This window comes from Heterodontus francisci, chromosome 4 (assembly GCF_036365525.1).
Source record: "Heterodontus francisci isolate sHetFra1 chromosome 4, sHetFra1.hap1, whole genome shotgun sequence".
NCBI classification, from domain to species: domain Eukaryota; kingdom Metazoa; phylum Chordata; class Chondrichthyes; order Heterodontiformes; family Heterodontidae; genus Heterodontus; species Heterodontus francisci.
The window spans coordinates 53,603,340-53,618,321 of NC_090374.1; the positions used below are offsets into that span (position 1 = coordinate 53,603,340).

Sequence of the window (14,982 nt, forward strand, 5' to 3'; positions counted from 1 at the left end):
TGAATCAATCGCAAATATTCAGAAAACAAATAAATTCCCGCAAAAAGATTAAGATAAATCAGAATTTTCTTCTTAAATGGTGAGATTATCTCTCTAAATGCTACTAATTTATGAGACAATTGACTTGATGTTGTAGCTATATCTATGATTTCTGCTTAGATTATCTCAAAATATAATTGTATTATTGTAATTTTGTTTAATGCAACCAAATTGTTTGAAATATCTTTTGTATCTCTGAACTCCAAAATAGAATGCGTGGTGATGATATATAATATCTAAGTATTGCATGATTTACTAATTACAGTCATCTGAAGCCTTGCACACAGAAGATTTCGCGGTACCTGTCTCCCAAGCATGTAATAGCTGCTTAGTAATAGCTGGAAAATATATTCCCAAACAGAAATTGCTACAATAGAAGCTTTGCATTTTTAAATGGCAATTGTAGTCATTGTCATTTTCTAATTTAAACTGTTTGAAATTCAAGCAACTTGGCATATTTTTGCATACTTTTGTAAAAGTCATAATGCTATAACACCATAGTACCTTTCTAAATATTTGTGAAACTGGTTGAGTGTTCAAACCTGGGGAACCACGAGTAATATAAATGAGCAAGAAATCTAATTAAAAGTGAATGTTAATGGTATACTCTTGGTGATCTAGGAAGTACGATTGTATTTTTAATTTATTATTTGAATGAAGGGGAATGTTTGGTAGTTGTGTGTGCTGTATGAATGCTACACTTTATTTAAATGGCATGATGGAAATAGATGAAGGATGGGAGATGATGAATAAGTCTTGTATGCAACGCTGAACTTGAGTGTTCATAACATCAAAGTGTAAGCTAGCACGAGGAAAGCTGCCCTCCATGGGCCCTTTGACCGAGCTGAGCGCAGATATCTGTCCTACAGCTGATGAGACAACTCTTAAGACTCAGGATGTCAGCTCCTGGAAGACAATATCTAGAAAGCATAAATGCGAACACATAGTCATGGATCCAGGGTTTGGTACCTACCTTGATTTGGGTTACAAGGAAATGCACAACTGTTCCTGGAAATCATCTCCCAACTGGTGGAATCATCATATAATGGGATATGTTTTGTTTCCAGATTGTTGTGAGGAGGATGGTGGCAAAGAATTCACATGTTTAGTAGTTGTGCTACTCACCATACTGCTCATGGGGAGCTCCTAAACCTGCTGTCCACTTGGGGAGGAGCTCAAAATATGCTCTTGGTGGTTGTTTAATGACCAATTACTGATTTTTGAGAGAAGTAGAAAGAACCTGCATTGTTATAGGACAGCCCAAAGTGCTATTTAGAAAAAAAATTCATTCTCTGTAGTTGGGTGTTACTGGCAAGGCTAACATTTATTTCCCATTTCTCATTTCCCGGAGAAAGTGGTGGTGGGCCTTCTTGAACCACTGTATTGTATCAAGTGAGTGACTTGCTAGGCCTCTTTCAGAGGGCAATGAAGAGTAAGTTCTGATGAAAGGTCATCAGCCTGAAAGATTAACTGTTTCTGTCGCTACAGATGCTGCCAGACCTTCTGAATATTTCCAGCATTTTCTGTTTTTATTTCAGGTTCTCAGCATCACAGTATTTTGCTTTTATCAGAGTAAAATCATGTTGGTGTGGGACTGGAGTTCTAGGTAGGCCAGACCAAGTAAGAACGGTAGTTTTATTTTTCCTTCAGGACATTAATTGAACCAGTTGAATTTTTACAACAGTCCGACAGCTTCATGGTCACTTATACTAAGCATTCACACTCTGAGGTTCTATTTGTGAGAAATTAGCGTAATCAGTTTTTTGGTTCATAAATTTAGGTGAAATATTTAGTGGAATCTTCTTGAAAATGTTACTGTTCTGTTTCTGTTTGCAGAATGGGGGAACTCCTTTGCTTTATGCGGTACATGGAAATCATGTGAAATGTGTGGAAACTCTGTTGGGTGAGTTAACATAACATCCGATAATGTGACTTTTGCACTGTACCCCAATAAATCATTTTGTCTGAGGTTCTTGATACTCCTGTACGAAACACAGGCTTTGACTGTTAAAACTAAACAATGTTACAAGTTTTTAAAAAAACATTTCATCAAAAATATTTTCCTGTTCTAATCTCTACTGCAAGCCTCTCTCTCCTGTCTCCTCCACCCTTACCTCCAACAATTAGTGTGAGGAGCTCATGAACTTCTTTGTTCCTAAGATCAAAACCATCCGATCAGCTATCTCTGCTGCATTCCTCCCTAGTGCTGAACTCTCATTTTTCTCTAGTTTCTCTCGTATCTCCCCTCATGCCCTCTCTGAACTTATCTTGTCCATGAGACCCACCTCCTACTCCCTTGACCCTATTCCCACTAAACTGCTGACCACCCAGTTTCCTGTCCTGGTCCACATGTTAACTGATATTGTTAGTAGTTCTCTCCTTCAGGTGTTTTCCCTCTCTCCTTTAAATCTGCCTTCATCAACACTCTCAAAAAAACAACTCTTGACCTCACTATCCTTGCAAACTCTGCGCCATCTCCAACCTCGCTTTTCTCTCCAAAGTCCTTGAACATGGTGTTGCCTCATAAATCCGTGTCCATCTTTCCCAAAACTCCATGTTTGAATCCCTCCAGTCAGATTACAGGATCTGCCACAGTACAAAAACACCTCATATCAAAGTCATAAATGACATCCAATGTGACTGTGGCAAAGGTAAACTTTCCCTCCTCGTCCTTCTTGACCCGTCTGCGGCCTTTTGACACAGTTGACCACTCCATCCTCATCCAATGCCTTTCCACTGTCGTCCAGCTGGGTGGGACTGCTCTTACTTGATTCCATTCTTATATACCTAATCATCCAGAGTATCAATTGCAATGGCTTCTCTTCCTGCTCCCAAAGTGTTATCTCTGGTGTCCTCCAAGTATCTATCCTTGGCCCGCTCCTATTTCTTCGCGACATCATCTGAAAGCACTGCATTAGTTTTCACAAGTACGCTGACAACACTTCGCTTTACCTCACCACCTCTCTCAAGTTCTCCACTGTTGCTAAATTATCAGACTGCTTTTCTGACATCCAGTACTGGATGAGCAGAAATTTCCTGCAATTAAATATTGGGAAGGCTGAAGCCATTGTTTTTAGTTCCTGCTCCAAACTCCATTCCCTAGCTACCGACTCTGACCCTGGCAACAGATTGAGACTAAACCAGTCTGTTCACAACCTTTGTGTCATATTCGACCCTGAGATGAGTTTCTGACCACATATTCACGCCATCATTAAAACCACCTATTTCCACTTTCATAACAGGAGAGTAGCTAAAGTAAACGTTAGTCCCTTAGAGACAGAGTTAGGAGGAATTATAATGGGGAATGAGGAAATGGCAGAGACATTGAACAAATATTTTGTTTCTTGACTTCGCAGTAGAAGACCCAAATAGTATACCAGAAATAAAGGGTAACCAAGGGGCTAATAAGAGTGAGGAACTTAATTAATATCAGCAGAGAAAAAGAATTGGAGAAACTTAAGGGACTAAAATCCAACAAATCCTCAGGACCTGATGGCCTACATCCTAGGGTTCTAAAAGATGTAGCTGCAGAAATAGTGGATGCACTGGTTATGATTTTCTAAAATTCCCTAGATTCTAGTATGGTCCCAACAGATTGGAAGTTCGCAAATGTAACACCGCTATTCAAGAAAGGAGGGAGAGAGAAAGCAAAACTACAAGCCAGTTAGCCTGACATCAGTTGTCGGGAAAATGCCGGAATCTATTACTAAGGAAGTCTTAACAATGCACTTAGAAAATCATAGTATGAACAGACAAAGTCAACATGATTTTACAAAAGAGAAAAAGTGTTTTTGAGGATGAACTAGTAGGGAAGATAAAGTGGAACCAGTAGGTGTAGTATATTTGGATTTTCAAAAGGCATTCAATGAGGTGTCACACAAAAGGTTAATGTGCAAGATAAGGCCTCATGGAGTTGGGGGTAGTATATTAGCATGGATGGAGGATTGATTAACGGACAGGGAGCAAAGAGTAGGGATAAATAGGGCATTTTCAAGTTAGCAGGCTGTAACTAGTAGAGTGCCACAAAGACTGGGATCTCAGCTATTTACAATCTATATTAATGACTTAGACAAAGAGACCAAGAGTAATATATCCAAGTTTGCCGATGATACAAAGTTAGGTGGGAATGTAAACTGTGAGGAGGACACAAAGAGGTTGCAAAGAGATATAGACATGTTAAGTTAGTGGGCTACAAGGTGGCAGATGGAATATAATATGGGGAAGTGTGAGGTTATTCACTTTGGAAATAAGAATAGAAAATTAGAATATTTTTTAAAAGGTGTGAAACTTTAAAATATTGATATTCAGAGAGACTTGGGTGTACTTGTACAATGAACGCAGAAAGTTAGCTCCAGGTACAGCAAACAAGCAAGACAAACAGCATGTTGGCCTTTAATCCAAGGGGATTGGAGTGCAAGAATAAGGAAGTCTTGTGACATCGTATAGGGCTTTAGTGAGACCACACCTGAAGTACTGTGCACAGTTTTGGTCTCCCTATCTAAGGAAGGATATACTTGCATTGGTCTGTGTGCATCTCCGGCTGGATTTAACACTCCATGAGCATCGCCAGTCTCTTGATTGGAGGATGTCAAGTATGCACCCATCAGAGACACGACAACAGTCAAGGCCTGGATGGGTGCGCATAGCCTCTGGAAGTTGCACTAGATTTTCCATCACCTTTCACTGCAGCAGTTGCCCTGTCGTGGCCAACTCCAAAGGCATGTCATCAGCCTGGGGCTCAGCATGGGCCTGGCCTCCCACAGTGGCCTCGGCTGTCTCACCCTCCGTCAGCTGCTCAGGCGCGTCTGTGCTGTGCTCATCAGCTTGTGAACCTGAATGTAATCACCAAAGTATACCCACCATCGTGAGAGTTTTTTTTTATTCATTCATGGGATGTGGGTGTCACTGGCCAGGCCAGCATTTATTGCCCATCCCTAATTGCCCTTGAGAAGGTGGTGGTGAGCTGCCTTCTTGAACCGCTGCACTCCATTTGGGGTAGGTATACCCACAGTGCTGTTAGGAAGGGAGTTCCAGGATTTTGACCCAGTAACAGTGAGGGAACGGCGATATAGTTCCAAGTCAGGATGGTGTGTGGCTTGGAGGGGAAATTGCAGGCGGTGGTGTTCCCAATCATTTGCTGCACTTGTCCATCTAGTTGGTAGAGGTCGCGGGTTTGGAAGTTGCTGTCTAAGGAGCCTTGGTGCATTGCTGCAGTGCATCTTGTAGATGGTACACACTGCTGCCACTGTGCGTTGGTGGTGGAGGGAGTGAATGTTTGTAGATGGGGTGCCAATCAAGCGGACTGCTTTGTCCTGGATGGTGTCGAGCTTCTTGAGTGTTGTTGGAGCTGCACCCATCCAGGCAAGTGGAGAGTATTCCATCACACTCCTGACTTCTGCCTTGTAGATGGTGGACAGACTTTGGGGAGTCAGGAGGTGAGTTCCTCACCTCAGGATTCCCAGCCTCTGACCTGCTCTTGTAGCCACGGTATTTATATGGCTACTCCAGTTCAGTTTCTGGTCAATGGTAGCCCCTAGGATGTTGATAGTGGGGGATTCAGCGATGGTAATGCCATTGAATGTCAAGGGGAGATGGTTAGATTCCCTCTTGTTGGAGATGGTCATTGCCTGGCACTTGTGTGGCGCGAATGTTACTTGCCATTTATCAGCCCAAGCCTGGATATTGTCCAGGTCTTGCTGCATTTCTACACGGACTGCTTCAGTATCTGAGGAGTCACGAATGGTGCTGAACATTGTGCAATCATCAGCGAACATCCCCACTTCTGACCTTATGATTGAAGGAAGGCCATTGATGAAGCAGCTGAAGATGGTTGGACCTAGGACACTACCCTGAGGAACTCCAAAAGTGATGTCCTGGAGCTCAGATGATTGACCTCCAACAACGACAACCATCTTCCTTTGCGCTAGGTATGACTCCAGCCAGCAGAGGGTTTTCCCCCTGATTCCCATTGATCTCAGTTTGCTAGAGCTCATTGATGCCATACTCGGTCAAATGCTGCCTTGATGTCAAGGGCAGTCACTCTCACCTCACCTCTTGAGTTCAACTCTTTTGTCCATGTTTGAACCAAGGCTGTAATGAAGTCAGGAGCTGAGTGGCCCTGGCGGAACCCAAACTGAGCATCAGTGAGCAGGTCATTGCTAAGCAAGTGTTGCTTGATGGCACTGTTGATGACACCTTCCATCACTTTACTGATGATTGAGAGTAGGCTGATGGGGCGGTAATTGGCCGGGTTGGACATGTCCTGCTTTTTGTGTACAGGACATACCTGGGCAATTTTCCACATTGCAGGGTAGATGCCAGTGTTGTAGGTGTACTGGAACAGCTTGGCTAGGGGCGTGGCAAGTTCTGGAGCACAGGTCTTCAGTACTATTGCCGGAATATTGTCAGGGCCCATAGCTTTTGCAGTATCCAGTGCCTTCAGTCGTTTCTTGCTATCACGCGGAGTGAATCGAATTGGCTGAAGTCTGGCATCTGTGATGCTGGGGACTTCAGGAGGAGGCCGAGATGGATCATCAACTCGGCACTTCTGGCTGAAGATTGTTGCAAATGCTTCAGCCTTATCTTTTGCACTGATGTGCTGGGCTCCCCCATCATTGAGGATGGGGATATTTGTGGAGCCACCTCCTCCAGTTAGTTGTTTAATTGTCCACCACCATTCACGGCTGAATGTGACAGGGCTGCAGAGCTTAGATCTGATCCGTTGGTTATGGGATCGCTTAGCTCTGTCTATCGCATGCTGCTTACGCAGTTTGGCACGCAGATAGTCCTGTGTTGTAGCTTCACCAGGTTAACACCTCATTTTGAGGTATGCCTGGTGCTGCTCCTGGCATGCCCTCCTGCACTCTTCGTTGAACCAGGGTTGGTCCCCTGGCTTGATGGTAGAGTGGGGGATATGCCAGGCCATGAGGTTACAGATTGTGTTTGAGTACAATTCTGCTGCTGCTGATGGCCCACAGCGTCTCATGGATGCCCAGTTTTGCATTGCTAGATCTGTTCGAAATCTATCCCATTTAGCACGGTGGTAGTGCCACACAACACGATGGACGGTATCCTCAATGTGAAGGCGGGACTTCGTCTCCACAAGGACTGTGTGGTGGTCACTCCTACCAATACTATCATGGACAGATGCATCTGCGGCAGGCAGATTGGTGAGGATGCGGTCAAGTATGTTTCTCCCTCGTGTTGGTTCCCTCACCACCTGCCGCATGCCCAGTCTAGCAGATATGTCCTTTTGGACTCGGCCAGCTCGGTCAATAGTGGTACTACGGAGCCACTCTTGGTGATGATCATTGAAGTCCCCCACCCAGAGTACATTTTGTGCCCTCGCCACCCTCAGTGCTTCCTCCAAGTGCTGTTCAACATGGAGGAGTACTGACTCATCAGCTGAGGGAGGGCGGTAGGTGGTAATCAGCAAGCGGTTTCCTTGTCCATGTTTGATCTGATGCCATGATACTTCATGGGGTCCAGAGTCGATGTTGACTCCCAGGGAAACTCCCTCCCTACTGTATACTACAGTCCAACCACCTCTGGTGGGTCTGTCCTGCCCGTGGGAAAGGATATACCCGGGGATGGTGTTGGCAGTGTCTGGGACATTGTCTGTAAGGTATGATTCCGTGAGTATGACTGTCAGGCTGTTGCTTGACTAGCCTGTGGGACAGCTCTCCCAACTTTGGCACAAGCCCCCAGATGTTAGTAAGGAGGACTTTGCAGGGTCGACAGGGCTGGGTTTTCCGTTGTCGTTTCCGGTGCCTAGGTCGATGCTGGGTGGTCCGTCCGGTTTCATTCCTTTTTATTGACTTTGTCGGGGTTAGATACAACTGAGTGGCTTGCTAGGCCATTTCAGAGGGCATGTAAGAGTCAACCACATTGCTGTGGGTCTGGAGTCACATGTAGGCCAGACCAGGTAAGGACAGCAGATTTCCTTCCCTAAAGGACATTAGTGAACAAGATGGGTTTTTACAACAATCGACAATGGTTTCATGGCCATCATTAGACTAGATCCAGATTTATTAATTGAATTCAAATTCCACCTTCTGCTGTGGTGGGATTTGAATCCATGTGCCCAGAGAAATACCCTGGGTCTCTGGGTTACTAGTCCAGTGACAATACCACTACGCCACCGCCTCCCCAGTATCTGCACTGGTGGAGAGTGCGGGGGAATGATGTGATGCTGCACACTCTGAGAAACCCTCATCCTCCTCAGTGGTAGGTGGCTGGCTGTCCCCTGGTCTCTCGACGTCTTCTGGCCTCAGTTTGTGACTGACCTGCATGACAGAACATAAACATGCAAGGGTTAATGGCGTCCCATTTCCTTACCCCAGTTGTCCTTGCTGTGGAGCTCCATGTATCCAGCGTTGGTCACATGGGGCCTATGTCTTCTGTGTTCCAGATGTACTCTTGTGCACCTACACTGGTTGACTCACCTTCTTGGGTTGGAACACCTGTCTTGCCATCATAATAGCATGGACGCTCTGGTGGCCTGCCAGTTCCAAGGCTACCTGCCCCATGGGATTGAGGATGTGGAGGTACGGCACCGGTCTGCTGGACTTGCCCTCTCTTTAATGTTGTGTGCTGTCTTTTCGTGGAGGCACGTAATGGAAGACTGTTGGTTACCCCACGGAGACAGGCACAATGCTTAATCTGGTGGTGGCCCAGGGATCTCAGAAGGGCGCCTCACACCGAAAGGCAGCCATGCCTCAGACAGGATATGCTACTGCCTGAATGCCTTGCCCACTGATAGGTCGTCTCTCCCTCAGCAACAAACCAACCCTCTCTCAGTGCCACGTGCAAACCCCAAATGGAAAAGAGGTACGGAGTACTCACCTTAAGACCAAATGAGGTAATTGACGTGCTTCCGACCCTACAGCTGCTGACCTCCTCTGCAAACTCCGTCCAGGCTTGCTTGGTCAGGTGGAGCCCTCTCATCCTCCCATCCCTTGGGAAGAGGATTTTCTGCCTTGCGCTTGACGCCTGGAGGAGAACCTGCAGGGAGGCATCGCTGAACCATAGGGCTGCCTTCTGCCATTGTGTGTGTTGCCTCCTGGGGAGCTCCTTGGTACCTTTGGGTCTTGAATGAGGGGAGCAACAGTAGCAGCAGCAGCAGCAGGATGGTTGAAGGTAGCTGGAGCAGGGTGTCTCCAGGCAGCTGCAGCAGACTAAATCAAGGCAGCTGCAGCAGAGTGTTTCCAGGCTTCAGTGGCAGTTTAAACCAAGGCAACGGGAACAGGAACGACTGTTTCTTTCATGCAGGAATAAATGCAGGGCTATCTGCCCTTTAAATATGGCGCCAGCACATGCCGTGGTATCAGCTGACATCCATCTTGCCGCCTCCGTTCCAGTCTCGTACCCCGGATTGGACAGCCGCAGCGCGTCACACTCATTAATTGGATGGCCACCGTGAGATCATGCGCGGCCAGTCGCCTAACTTGATAACTGAAACGGCACCCACATCCGGTGCCACCGCTGTGACCCGTGCCAATCGCCATAAAATCCAGCCTTTTGTTCTTGCTGCCCTCCACATAATGCATCATGTGAATACAAACTATTCAAGTAATTGAGTTATCGGGTCTAAAAATGCAACAACATCTCATGAATGAAGTTCTTTAATTATTGTTTGATCTGAAGTTCTTGCTCTTTTTTGCAGAATATGGTGCTGATCCAACTGTTGAAACTGATTCAGGATTCAATGCTATGGACATGGCTGTAGGGTTGGGTTTCAAGAATGGTAATTCCTAAGTTTGATTTTATTATGCAATCAGTGGATTTTTGTTTAAATGCAGTTTATTTAAAATAAAGATTAAATCACTTTTGGATGCATTTGTTAAATATCCCGTTTACAAAATATACTTCTTGACTCAAACTTCATGGGATATTTTATTCCCTTCTTTGTCCACATGGCTGGAGACCCTTGTATCCAACAGGACAGGAAGCCAACATGTTTCCAGGCCAGGGCCAGTTTAGTTTAGTTTAGTTTAGAGATACAGCACTGAAACAGGCCCTTCGGCCCACCGAGTCTGTGCCGACCATCAACCGCCCATTTATACTAATCCTACACTAATCCCATATTCCTACCACATCCCCACCTGTCCCTATATTTCCCTACCACCTACCTATACTAGGGGCAATTTATAATGGCCAATTTACCTACCAACCTGCAAGTCTTTTGGCTTGTGGGAGGAAACCGGAGCACCCGAAGAAAACCCACGCAGACACAGGGAGAACTTGCAAACTCCACACAGGCAGTACCCAGAATTGAACCCAGGTCGCTGGAGCTGTGAGGCTGCGGTGCTAACCACTGCGCCACTGTGCCAGCTGCAGGTGACACCAAGGGACGATTAGGGAGGTGATTTTGTTTTTGCCCTCCCAATTTCTCTCACATGCCACAGCCTTTATTTGACACCTCCCCATATGACATGAATCAAATCAGGAAATTAGTTGAACAGAACTCAAATCTGTGCTCTTGACCCCTCTAACTGTTAGTGAGCTAGCACACAACGCTACTGCATCATCGGCTCACATTTTTAGCTTGCATTACACATATTCCACCAACAGGTAGGGCTATTTTTGTATGATACAGTACAAGAAATACTGCTGTTTATGATTAGTGCACAGACTTCAATATTGCACTGGAATGAACAGCTAGGTGGTCTGTTGAGTCATTCAGTCAAAGTTGGATCTGCAGCCAAGTATTTTTAAGCTTCTTGATGGTGCACGCCAATAGAGTTGGAAAATAATTGTATTAACAAATAAAACTAAAAATATTAGTCCCAAAATTACTTTGATTTGGCAGTGTTATTTAGTATTACAGAACCCAATTCCCTCAGATTTCTATGCATTTCTGTCATGTTCCATGATGGTCATACCTGAAGAGGCAGCACCGGTGAAGTGATGTTAAGCATCCTAAATTCCTCAGTTGTCCCTAAAGGATTCCACGCCTGTATGAAGGAACCATATAGTCTATGCTGGTACTAAATCCTGGTGGAAGTGGGGCCCAACCACGACCAGCCTTGGGGAAAATGGTTCCCTGGACGAACTTGTATTTTGGCACTCTTTGTTTGAGCATAAGTATGTAGTAGTATTGTGAAAGTTTCAGAAATAAAGTTGTATTCTCAAAGGTTTTTATAATTTAAATAAGAAACAAAATGTCATTAAAAAATTATAGCTAAGTGACAAACAAAACATTAAAATAAATACTTAAATAATAAATAACAATAACAGATTTAAAAAAACTTGGTTCATCAAAATATTTTGAGCCATGGCATTCATGATGCACAGGATGCCTAGTTAGGATAGTCTGTCATTTACCATGTTTGGTCGCAATTATGTTTTTATGAGCTTCAACTTTGAGAAGCTCCACACGCTGCTTGATACCAATACTGGCATGGTTAACAGGATCCTGAGTGCAATCCATGTAGTTTGCTCTTCTTGAGTTGCACTAGGGCCCTTTGGAAGCAAACTTTGGAGATAGCCAAGTTCTTCACAGAGGTCAATGCTGTTAACGTCAAACCCTTTTGACCATAGTGCCCAGGGCGGTTGATTGCATCTCCCACCCATAAGGGAGCCCAGCAGTTGATTAAAAGTCAATTTCCATGTGACACTCAATCACAGAGTTGGACCAGCAGCAACTGCAAGGTGGATTTTTTTTTTTAAAAGCACTCTCTTTTTAACTAGAGTTCCACCCCACCCCACCCCACCCAACTCAGAAATTTCTGGTCCTCATAAGGTGATCATCCTGGAAGTACCATAAATATCACGGGTGCCCATCTGCCTTATACTGATGACTGCACCTCCAGAATTTGGGCTGGACTCAAATGCCAGGGTAGAACAGAGGATGAAGTCCTGCAGTACCACATTTACAGTAGCATAGCAGCATGCCAAGAATTTTGGGGTTGACTTATTTAGTATTTTACATCTCTTCAGGAAAAATAACCTGAACTAAATTGTTTACTACATAAATCTATTTGAGTAATTTAATTCATTTATAAACCTGCAGGATGTAAAATTGATCATTTGAATAACTTCAGCAGAAAAGTTGATATGCCACTTTGCTACTCGCACTAACTATCTTTCTTTCCCGTAACATCACCAAGAGGAATTTCATCTTCCTGATGATTACAATATGTTTTGTTTTGTGTCATTCCTTTCTTGCTGGTAAGAATTGTTAAGTAGATGTAATTACATCAGAGTTCAAAGTCTTCTGCTGCTGCTTATTCATTCACTAAGGCAGTGTTGAACTTCTGTCTACCTTTGAATGGGAATAGGTGCATTTTCTAATTCAAGGATTTTCCTCTTTTAGTTCAACAGGTTATTGAGGCTCATTTGCTGAAGTTGTTATTGAACATCAGGGAATGATGTTCTGACATCTCTGGCAGTCACAGAAGAATAAATTACTTGAACCATTACATCATCTGCCTTCCTTGAGGGAGTATTACAAAATGTTTGTGTTTGACTGTATATCAATCAACTTACTGATTGTTGTAATTTATGGCGAGAGAAAGTAAAGATTATTCCTGATCCAGATTTGCCTGTAATGATGATGAGACTCTCTGCTGGTGAACATGGTAAAGTCTTGCTTTATAATACATTTATTAGATGGTGTATTATGCCAATATCATTGGATTGGAAAATTGGGCACTATTTTACCCAAATGCCATAAATGATCCCATTTGTTGAGGTACTGAAACATTAGCTACACACCAAGATTACTTGTGTGGGGGAGAAAAGGGATTATACTTCCTACAGAAGAAGGAATTCCCTTCACTCTGCCTGTTTTATTATTGAGTAGGAACTTTAGTGATTGATTATCAAACGGATCCTTGGAGTTTAGAAGATTTACTCATTTTTTCAGGCAAGAAACAGGATTTGGAATGACTGTCCCCTTATCCCTTTAGGGGTTGGCAGTGGAGTATGATGGAAGGCAGTAAATGGATTTCTTTAGGGTTGAGGTGGCTCCTAGGTCATAAACCTGGCAGTGGAAATTTGAAACTAATTCACACAGGTAATCCAATACCTGAGCCAAGCAAGTCTGCAATGCAGATTATTAACCAACCAGTTTTGCTCACTGGTTGTAGATCAGTCACACTGGGGAAGGGGGAAGCTGGCATTCTCCAGCCCTGCTCCAGAGAACCCTGTAGGCCAGTACTCTAATGGGTAGATTGGCCTGGCTGGTCAAGCAGTGAGAAGTTTAGCAATTTATCATGTTGATAGGCGGCACAGTGGCGCAGTGGTTAGCACCGCAGCCTCACAGCTCCAGCGACCCGGGTTCAGTTCTGGGTACTGCCAGTGCGGAGTTTGCAAGTTCTCCCTGTGTCTGCGTGGGTTTCCACTGGGTGCTCCGGTTTCCTCCCACCTCCAAAAGACTTGCAGGTTGATAGGTAAATTGGCCATTGTAAATTGCCCCTAGTGTAGGTAGGTGGTAGAGAATATGGGATTAATGTAGGATTAGTATAAATGGGTGGTTGTTGGTCGGCACAGACTCGGTGGGCCGAAGGGCCTGTTTCAGTGCTGTATCTCTAAATAAATAAATAGGCTGCATGAACATAACTGAAGAATTCTAGTTCCCAGTGACAGGTCTATTCCTCCAAGTTCCATTCGGAAGTCAGGTTGGCTGGCCAAACAATAAAGTGCCCTGGAGTACTGTGCATATGGGCATCTCAAAGCCTTCACTCTGCCAATTGATGTCATAGGTATTTGGGAAGGGTGTATTCCCATAGGGTTGGTTCCCATTCTGGCCAAACAGAAATTCTACTTGGCTTAGAGATTTTTTCTAACATGGAGGTACATTTCTGCTCATTTCAGACATCTGGCTGACCGCCCCAAAAATGCAGGATATGAAATGTTGTTTCTATTTTCAAAATTGTCATCTTAGCTTCTCATTATTGCTCTCCTAAAGAGCATGCACCAGCCTAAAATTGGAAGATGGTCAGTTCCCAGTCACATTACTATGTGAAATTCTTTTCAGAAGCAATTGTTCTTCTAGACATAGGCCATGTCTATTTTAGTCTGAGAGAATGCCTGCTTCCTTACCTGATTCTTGAGCAAGTTGCTTACCAATGCTTTTCACTCCGGACTTAAGGCAGGATGTAGCAGCTGTATTGTTTATATTGGGAAATTCTAGGATGAGATGTACATAGAATTCATCTATTTTCCAAACTGTGTGACCTCTTAGATTAGAGTGGTATCATCTCACACCAGGTCCAGAAATAATTTCACACCAGACTATTCTGTTGCCTTTTGTGCATTATTATTGAAGAGTTGTAGATTTGTTCAATTCTGTAATCAACCTAAACTGTCTTTGATAATATAAAAAGATTATGTTTGAAAGACAGCATTTTAACGTATTTTTTCAGTGTTACTTACTTAGGGGATGCTTGTCTATATTCTGTATTAAGTATTCTAAAGTTTTTAATTTTGAAATGAAAATCATTTTTAATTGAGTTTTCTGAACCAAGAGACTATACAATGAGAAATATTCATATCATCAAAAATCTCTGATCATTAGAGTCATAGAGTTTTACAGGGCAGAAACAGGCCCTTCGGCATAACGCGCCTGCTCCGACCATCAAGCACCCATCCAAACTAATCCCATTTTCCCGCACTTGGCCCATAGCCTTGTATGCTATGGCGTTTCAAGTGCTCATCTAAATACTTCTTAAATGTTGTGAGTGTTCCTGCCTCTACCACCTCTTCAGACAGTGTGTTCCAGGTTCCAACACCCTCTGGGTGAAAAATCTTTTCCTCAACTCCCCTCTAAACCTCCTGCCCCCTGGTTATTGACCCCTCCGCTAAGCATTCTGTTTAATTTAGAACATATACGCTGTATTGCCTTCCAATCCAGCACTCATCACACAACTTGCTGGTTGGCCAATGCTTGCTGATGTTGTCAGTGGCATCTTTTCTTAAGGCTCTTTCCTCTGTCCTTCA

The 14,982-nt window shown here is 44.0% G+C and overlaps 1 protein-coding gene across 1 annotated transcript in view; it reads left to right on the top strand.

The window, feature by feature from the left end:
- Positions 1 to 14,386, top strand: part of ankra2 (ankyrin repeat, family A (RFXANK-like), 2) — a 28,468-nt gene extending 14,082 nt beyond the window's left edge. The window contains exons 7-9 of the mRNA XM_068029547.1: positions 1,876 to 1,942; positions 9,704 to 9,784; positions 12,356 to 14,386. Coding sequence (XP_067885648.1) covers positions 1,876 to 1,942; positions 9,704 to 9,784; positions 12,356 to 12,411 — 204 coding nt within the window. The 3' untranslated portion in view covers positions 12,412 to 14,386. The remainder of the gene's footprint in view (positions 1 to 1,875; positions 1,943 to 9,703; positions 9,785 to 12,355) is intronic.
- Positions 14,387 to 14,982: the final 596 nt, after the last annotated feature.